This window comes from Acomys minous (assembly GCF_964271855.1).
Source record: "Acomys minous genome assembly, chromosome: 20".
NCBI lineage: Eukaryota > Metazoa > Chordata > Mammalia > Rodentia > Muridae > Acomys > Acomys minous.
In genome coordinates this window covers 26,542,555-26,551,422 of record NC_140502.1, presented here as the reverse complement: position 1 = coordinate 26,551,422, position 8,868 = coordinate 26,542,555, and the positions used below count along the sequence as shown (strand labels likewise).

General features: G+C 54.8%; 1 protein-coding gene across 5 annotated transcripts in view; it reads left to right on the top strand.

The window, feature by feature from the left end:
- Positions 1–7,244, top strand: part of GRAMD1A (GRAM domain containing 1A) — a 29,894-nt gene extending 22,650 nt beyond the window's left edge. For all 5 annotated transcript variants that reach the window (XM_084770570.1, XM_084770569.1, XM_084770571.1 and 2 more), the window contains 6 exons: positions 1,458–1,561; positions 1,644–1,817; positions 1,894–1,981; positions 3,120–3,227; positions 3,313–3,433; positions 6,766–7,244. In XM_084770570.1, the coding sequence (XP_084626696.1) occupies positions 1,458–1,561; positions 1,644–1,817; positions 1,894–1,981; positions 3,120–3,227; positions 3,313–3,433; positions 6,766–6,858 (688 nt within the window). In that variant the 3' untranslated portion in view covers positions 6,859–7,244. The remainder of the gene's footprint in view (positions 1–1,457; positions 1,562–1,643; positions 1,818–1,893; positions 1,982–3,119; positions 3,228–3,312; positions 3,434–6,765) is intronic.
- Positions 7,245–8,868: the final 1,624 nt, after the last annotated feature.

The window sequence follows — 8,868 nt, the reverse complement described above, 5'->3', positions numbered from 1 at the left end:
ATGCCCAGCATATGTTCAACTGTTAAACATCTATTCTAGGCCTCGGGGACAAAACTTCCCCCATTAGGGACCCCAAACTCTACTGGAGAAATTTCAGTGAATTAGGTGATTGCCAAATGTCCTCCAATTCACCATCTCACTTGGCTTTGGAGAAAATCACAGGACAGCAGAGTGAGGGGCCAGGGGAGTATATCCTGACTATGATGATCAAGGGTTAGGCCTTCTGAGAAAGGAATCTTTCCTAATAGCCAGAGGAAGTGGGGTGGGAGCTTCCATCCAGAAGCCAGTACAAGGACCCTGAAGTAGGAGTATGGGAGTAGCTGGAGTAGTAGGAGTAGCTGGAGTGGTAGGAGTAGCTGGAGTGGTAGGAGTAGCTGGAATGGTAAGAGTAGCCTGGAGTGGAGAAGTAGAAGGTGAGATCCAAGATCCATGATAGTTCATGAAGCTTTGCAGGGTTTCATGGGGGCAGGGAGCTTGACCATCAGCTGAAGCGAGGTGCATTCAGGACAGGGGTGAACCCAGAGGACCCTGAATGGACTCCACACACAGGCTCCTTCTGGCTACAAATGTGGACAGGGGACAAGAAGAGGCCTCCCGCTCTGTCATGTAGGGCCAGGGCCAGTTAGGAGTGCCGTAAAGGACAACAGATGGGGTCTGGGTAGGTTTCACAGGTGGAGAGCAGGCCTGATAATCTCACCACCGAGGAGTCTGGGACCAAAAGATCCCAAGTTCAAAGCTGCAGAGTGAGTTCAAAGTTGTCCTGGCCACCAGGCACGGTAACCCACACCTGTAATCCCAGCACTCAGAGAGGCAGAGGCAGGAGGATCTCTGTGAGTTAGAGGCCACCCTGGTCTACAAAGTGAGTCCAGGACAGATAAGGCTACATAGAGAAACCCTGTCTCAAAACAAAAACAAAAACAAAAAAACAAAAAGAAAGTTGTCTTGGGCAAGACCCTGTCACAGGAAAAAGAAGAAGAAGGAGGAAAAGGAAGAGGAGAATGTTGGTGTGAAATCCACCAGAGAAGGGCTGGGGGTGGCTCAGCCACTGAGCTCTTGCTTAGCAGGTAGGAGTTTCTACCCCTAGTACAGCCAAAAGCCAGAGACTGTTACAGGTCGATCCTTAAAGTGTCACCCAAATCTGGTACACGCCTGTAATTCCCAGCACTCAGGAGGCAGAGGCAGGCAGTTCTCTAAATTTGAGGCCAACCTGGTCTACAAAGTGAGTCCAGGACAGCCAATGCTACACAGAGAAACCCTGTCTCAAATAAATAAATAAATAGATAAATAGATAGAAAAGTGTGACTTAAGTGTAAATGTGTCTGGAAGCAGAAGAGGCCAATGCCTGAGTTTGAGGTGTTTAGCCTGAGCCCCTGGAAGGATTGCTTCTCAAGACAAAGACCACCCCCCCCAAATTAGACGATTCCCCTCCAAACCTAACCTCTCTGTCGCCGTCCTAGTGTGTCCTCAGAGATCCGCTACCGAAAGCAACCATGGAGCCTTGTGAAGTCTCTCATTGAGAAGAACTCGTGGAGCGGCATTGAAGATTATTTCCACCACCTGGGTAGGGGACTGAAGGCTGGTGCCTCGGGGGCAGCTGTGACCCAGCTGGGGACAGACCTACTGAGCCAGCTCTTGTCCCTCAGAGCGAGAACTCGCCAAGGCAGAGAAGCTGTCCCTGGAGGAAGGAGGGAAGGACGCTCGCGGACTACTGTCAGGCCTGCGGAGGCGGAAGCGGCCCCTGAGCTGGAGGGGCCACGGAGATGGGCCTCAGCACCCAGACCCGGACCCCTGCACCCGGACCAGCATGCACACCTCAGGTGTGTTACCTGATAGGGAGCTGGAGGAAGTGGCCTCTGGGGTGCACCTGGCTCACCCCAAGTTGCTGTTTCACAGGTTCCCTCAGCTCTCGATTCTCGGAACCGTCCATGGATCAGGGCGCCGGGGCAGGCATCCCCAGCGCTCTGGTTCTCATCAGCATTGTGTGAGTAAAGAGCCTGGTGTGGGTCTGCAGCCTGGCTGTACAGTGTGGATCACATGCTTGGCCTCCCTGGGCCTCTGCTTTTGTTGGGGGTGTGGGCTCAACTCAGAGCAAGACTGCATGAAATGCTGTTTGGGATACATCCGGCAGCGTCTCCACGTGCTGCTCAGTTTGTCTTAGAGAAGTTTTTCCTGCTGGGACAGCAGCCATCTTGGGGGCCATGGGAAATCAGAGGAGGTCTGGAAGAAAAGACAAAGTATGTGGAGTTGGGTACTCAAGAGAAGTCAGGTTGTGGATACATTGTACTCTGGTTTTTCTGCGCCCTATTCCTGAGGTGAATGAGGCTGGAGACACGCCAGTGACCAAGAGTCCCATGGGAACGGCGGGGAAGTTGGAGAGCTGTCGCCAGATCAGAGGGAAGGGGCTGGGCTGGTATAAGAGGTCATGGCAGGCAGAGATGGGAAGCAATCACAACTTCGGGGATCCAAGGATGGCTGAGCTGGGACTCCGAGGGGCTTGGGCAGGGACACCGGACATTTGGGGACCAGCGTGTATGGGAGGACAGCACACTGAGGAAAAAAGACCCACCCCACCCCAAGCTTGGAGCTCACCCTGGCCACAAGCTCAGCCTCATGAAGCCTCGGTTCCCTAAGATCACCCAGGAGGGACCTTGTGGTCTTCTGGGCTCAGAGGTAGATGCCCTGGGTGGAGGGCTGGGCACCAGCACCGCCCCGAGCATTTCTCACATCTCCGTCTTCCCCTCACTGCCTCCGCAGGATCTGTGTGAGGTAGGGCCTTACATCCTCCCTCTGCCACCCCCGCCCCTGTATTGCAGCTCATCCCCCTGCAGCATCTCTCCCTGCTCAATGTCTCCGGGCCCTTCCTGGAAAGGTGGCTTAATGTGGCCAGCAAGCATGTAGGCATGACGTAGGTCAGAATGTGAGCCCTGTCTCTTCTCCCTATGGGCTGTGTGGCTCTAGGCCTGTCCATCTCCCTCTCTGAGCCTCTGAAAAGGGTGGGTAATCAAGGCACCCTTGAGGTGTGGTTAGGGTAGTGTGTTGTGGGGAGGTGCAGAGCTCCAAACATGACTAGAGGGAGCATCAGGGCCCCAGGATCCCTGATCTCTGACTCTGTCCTCCAGCCTCATCATCCTCATCGCCCTCAATGCCCTCCTCTTTTACCGTCTCTGGTCTCTGGAAAGAACGGCCCACACCTTCGAGTCCTGGCACAGCCTGGCACTGGCCAAGGGGTAAGTGGAGAGAGCTGGAGGGCAGGGGGAGCTCGAGCCGACTGAGGCGGCTAGGACTCTTCACTCGGATTCTGCGTCCCCACAGGAAGTTCCCTCAGACAGCCACGGAGTGGGCCGAGATCTTGGCTCTGCAGAAGCACTTCCACAGTGTCGAAGTGCACAAGTGGAGGCAGATCCTTCGTGCATCCGTGGAGCTCCTGGATGAGGTACGAGGCAGCCATGTGAGGTTTAGGGTAGGGACAAGGGACAAGATGCCCCCCTCCTCAGGGCCTGTTCCTTCTATTGTAAAATGAGAAAGACAGTCGATTACTCCATGGAACAGAAGGGGGGGGGAACGGAAGGGGGAAAAAAGCGATCATATCCTGGAATAGCATCCTTCATCCTTTGATTCTGCTGGTAGCAGGTTGGGGTCGGGGGCATGCAAAGGATAGCTGTCTCTGTCACTAGCTGCTGGGGCTGGGGTGTGACTCAGTGGTAGAGCCCCTGCCTAGAATCCCCCAGTGAGGGGCTAGGGTGTGGCTCAGTGGTAGAGCCCCTGCCTAGAATCCCCCAGTGAGGGGCTGGGTGTGGCTCAGTGGTAGAGCCCCTGCCTAGAATCCCCCAGTGAGGGGCTGGGGTGTGGCTCAGTGGTAGAGCCCCTGCCTAGAATCCCCCAGTGAGGGGCTGTGGTGTGGCTCAGTGGTAGAGCCCCTGCCTAGAATCCCCCAGTGAGGGGCTGGGGTGTGGCTCAGTGATAGAGCCCCTGCCTAGAATCCCCCAGTGAGGGGCTGTGGTGTGGCTCAGTGGTAGAGCCCCTGCCTAGAATCCCCCAGTGAGGGGCTGGGGTGTGGCTCAGTGATAGAGCCCCTGCCTAGAATCCCCCAGTGAGGGGCTGGGGTGTGGCTCAGTGGTAGAGCCCCTGCTTAGAATCCCCCAGTGAGGGGCTGGGGGTGTGGCTCTGTGGTAGAGCCCCTGCTTAGAATCCTCCAGTGAGGGGCTGGGGTGTGGCTCAGTGGTAGAGCCCCTGCCTAGACTCCCCCAGTGAGGGGCTGGGGTGTGGATCAGTGGTAGAGCCCCTGCCTAGAATCCCCCAGTGAGGGGCTGGGGTGTGGCTCAGTGGTAGAGCCCCTGCCTAGAATCCCCCAGTGAGGGGCTGGGGTGTGGCTCTGTAGTAGAGCCCCTGCCTAGAATCCCCCAGTGAGGGGCTGGGGGTGTGGCTCTGTGGTAGAGCCCCTGCTTAGAATCCTCCAGTGAGGGGCTGGGGTGTGGCTCAGTGGTAGAGCCCCTGCCTAGACTCCCCCAGTGAGGGGCTGGGGTGTGGATCAGTGGTAGAGCCCCTGCCTAGAATCCCCCAGTGAGGGGCTGGGGTGTGGCTCAGTGGTAGAGCCCCTGCCTAGAATCCCCCAGTGAGGGGCTGGGGTGTGGCTCTGTAGTAGAGCCCCTGCCTAGAATCCCCCAGTGAGGGGCTGGGGGTGTGGCTCTGTGGTAGAGCCCCTGCCTAGAATCCCCCAGTGAGGGGCTGGGGTGTGGCTCAGTGGTAGAGCCCCTGCCTAGACTCCCCCAGTGAGGGGCTGGGGTGTGGCTCAGTGGTAGAGCCCCTGCCTAGAATCCCCCAGTGAGGGGCTGGGGTGTGGCTCTGTGGTAGAGCCCCTGCTTAGAATCCTCCAGTGAGGGGCTGGGGTGTGGCTCAGTGGTAGAGCCCCTGCCTAGACTCCCCCAGTGAGGGGCTGGGGCGTGGCTCAGTGGTAGAGCCCCTGCCTAGAATCCCCCAGTGAGGGGCTGGGGTGTGGCTCAGTGGTAGAGCCCCTGCCTAGCATGCACAACCGCATGGATTATATTGTTAGTACTGGGTGGAATAGGGCACAAACCCTAAACAAAACTAAAAACATCCTATCCACCAGCACTGGTCCCAATTTTTAGGAACACTATTGCACCCCAAAAGCAAGCTGTCAGGGAGATGCTTCAGCGGACAGGGCGTGCAGAACAGGGTGGAGAGAGAATTGAGACTGAGGTTCCCAGCTCCTGGAGAGCAAAGTCCTGACATGAAGCTTGATTATTTCCTCTCCCTATGTTGCCAAGAGTGTACCAAGTCACTGCCACACGTTCCTGAGAGCAAGATCCCTTAGCATAGCTGGGCTGCCCTCCAGCCAGCCTTGCAGCAGGAAGCTCCTGGGCTAGTTACAGTCTCTGTGACCCGTTTATGTGGCAGTTACAAAGTGAATTGGTTGGTTTTCTTGCCCCTGTGGCAACACTTAGCAGCAGTGAGGGAGAGGTTGTTGTGAGTCTGCCTCCCCCTGGCGACAGGGAGGGGAGGGGGCAGGTGGAACAGGACAGCCTGTGAGTACAACAGAATAACTTTCCAGAACCAGCTTCAGTAAGACTGCTCAACTTTATTCAGGGGTAAATGAAGGCTATATAGCTCTTGGGGAGTCGGGGCGGGGCATCCCCAGAGTAGATGCACACTCTTGGCTGGGGCTTGAAGTGCCAGGGATGTTTTAGTTGCATTTGGCAGTATGGTCTTAGCTATGCTTAGGGCTTTTGCTCTCATTAACGTGTGACAGTGACTTGGAACACAGTACCTAATTAACCTATGGGCCACAGTGGGAGAGGTTTGCAGGGAATTCTGTCAAAGATTATATCCCAGATGCGGTTAGGCATCTGCACCTGGAGACACTCAGTCTTCCATCTAGGTCCAAACTCACCGAAAAGCAATCTGGGTGTGGTGGACTGTCACCTCAAACAGCGGTTTCTTCCAGAAGCTTACTTTGCCTAATGGCTTATAGATGTGGCTCCATCTGTGTCATTAGCAGCTTGGATCTTGCTCAGGTTAGATTGGGATCAGAAAGTAGAGATGAGGCAGTGGAGAAAGGCCAGGCTGGAATCCATTGTAGCGTAGGTTCGCCCGCTAGACTTTTACATCCTACGGGGTCTACACCCTCCCAGACCAGCTGAGGATTGAGTGTTCACAACCTGAGTCCACGGTCAGGAACAGACATTTCACAGCCAAACAGTAAAAGGAGAAAATGTTTATTAAGTCATGATGTGTTGTTCATCATAGTGGGTGCCCTGGGGGCATGAGAACAGCAGACGGGAAACTAGGGGGTCACCTCTGACTCTTCCCACAGTGGCCTGACTAGTCAGTGAGGCCCTACTCCCTGAAGGCTCCGCAGCTTTCCACAACAGTGCCACCTGGTGGGGACCATTGGGCACACCAGCCCGTGGGAGCAGATTCAGATTTACATCTTGCCCCCTTTTTGGGTTTAGGTAGGAAGTCTGTGGCATCCTTTGGTTCAAGGATAGGTACTTGGTCAATGTCCCCTGGTGTACTTACTAGCACCCCTCAAGTCTCTGACATAATTCTGCAATATTAGTCACCCATACTGCAGGCAAGGAAATAGGCCCATAGCAACGAAGGGATTTACCACCGTTAGTAAGAGCAGAGTCAGGATTCAAACCCAGAGCCCCTGAGTCCCTCTTTGAGAAGTTACCAGGCAGCATGGCCATGCAAAACAGCACAGATAACGTGCTCATCCCACCTCCCCACCACCTCTTCCGGCAGATGAAGTTTTCCTTGGAGAAGCTACATCAAGGAATTACCGTCCCGGATCCTCCTCTGGAAACTCAGCCACAGCCTGATGACCACTTCCCCTGAGGACTCCTGATCGAAAGGCCGTACTCCCCGCCTCCCAAATGGACAGAAGGACACACGGAACCCTGGCAGCCACTGCTGGCACGGTGTGAACGCCGCCAGGAGGTTCCTGCCTGCCCCTCCCAGTGGCCCTGCCAAGAGCCATACAGACCTGGGGACCATAGAACCAAGATGCCCTTTAGATCTGTGTGTGCAAGTCCAGCTGCCACTGCCTGCTCAGCCAGGGAGCTGGCCTGGCCTTTGGCAGGCTTCCCCCCTCCAACTAACTTATTTTGCCCAGCTGGGGCTGTGGGGGTTCACCTTTTGGGGTGCACAATACCCTCATCTCTGGGTTTAATGTATTATATTTATTTGGGGCTAACAACCCCCAATAAAGGGTTGGAAATGGCTATGGCTCTGCCTGTGGGGCCCTGGGAGCGGATGGGGGCTTTCCATTAGTCCAGCCATCCATGGTCCAGGTACTGGAGTCCTGTCCCTGTCATCTGATGCCAGCTCTGCCTTGTCCAACTGCAAAGCAGCTGCCCAGATGGCTTGTATATCTAGCAGCTCCTTAATAGGGGAACATCAACATGGGGGGGGGGGCGGACCACAGTTGAGAACCACCAACAAAGAGATTTGAATAGTCGACACATGTGGCTTTTTGGCTGTTGGATATTAAGTCTAAGGCCATGCACTTGCTAGGTAAACACTCTAGCACTGAGTACCACTCACCCCAGTCTTTTCACATTTTATTTTAAGATATATTTATTTTATGTATATGAGTATACTGTCTTCATGCACACCAGAAGAGGGCACCAGATCATATTACAAATGGTTGTGAGACACCATGTGGTTGCTGGGAGTTGAACTCGGGACCTCCGGAAGAGCAGTCAGTGCTCTTAACGGCTGGACCATCTCTCCAGCCCCACATTTTATTTCTTAATCTCAGAGTTTATGATTATTTACTTATTTATTTTGAGTGAGATTCCACTACGATGGTCCAGCTGTCCTGAAACCCACTCTGTAGACCAGGCTGGTCTTGAACTCACAGATATCTGCCTACCTCTGCCTCCCTAGTGCTGGGATTAAAGGTGTGCGCCACCATCAACCAGCTCTGCGACAAAATCTAAACACCCTCAAGACTACCGTTGAGGCAGACCCCAGGCATCCCCCATGATATCTCCAGATTTAACTTTTTGTTTTGGATTTATTCTTAGTGTGTATGGATGAGTGTTTTGCCTGCATGTCTGATGTGCACCATGTCCTCAGAGTTTGAACCGCGCCCCCCAACGGAACTGAAGTTCTGAGTGGTTGTGAGCCACCATGTGGTGCTGGGAACCAAGCCTGGGTCCTCTGCGAGAGCAGCAAGAGCTCTTAACCGCTGAGCCATCTCTCCAAGCCCCAGCTCTTCAGATTTATACAGAGCCGCTGTCCCTCCCGGAACCAACCGCCTCCCCATCAACCATCTTTGGTGCAGGTAGAGAGCCCAGCGTTGTCCTCCAAACCCTGAGCTGGGGCCAAAGGGAAGGAGGAGCGTCAGTCTAGAAGGGAAGGTCACATGCCAGGCTGTGAGGTGGAAGGATTGGATGGAAATGGGGACAAGCAAAGGGCAAAGCCAGCCCTGTGTCCATCGCGGCTGGCTCACACCTGCAAACAGGGCAGAAGGACAATGCCACTGAGAAAGAAGGATTGGGCTCATTAGATAGAGTAAAAGGTTGCTCTGCCTCCACCACTGTTGTGAGAGGACACCCCTGTCCATTGCTAGGGCCTGTCCTCCCTGCACCTCCTCCTCCCAGCCCCCACCAGGGCCACTGGAGCTGCAAAAGGGTTATTTTCTGCACAAGGAATTTCACGGCTTAGGAGGTGCTGGCGTAAAAGCCCAGACCACAGAGGTGTCTGGTGTCCCTGGCTACTTGCCACTACATCCTGGACCTGCCCCATGCTGTGGCTTTTCTGAGACCTTATTTCAAGCAGAACTGGAAGTCAGGACAGGGCCAGCCACCCCCTGCCAAGTCTCCCTCCCGCCTTGGTCCT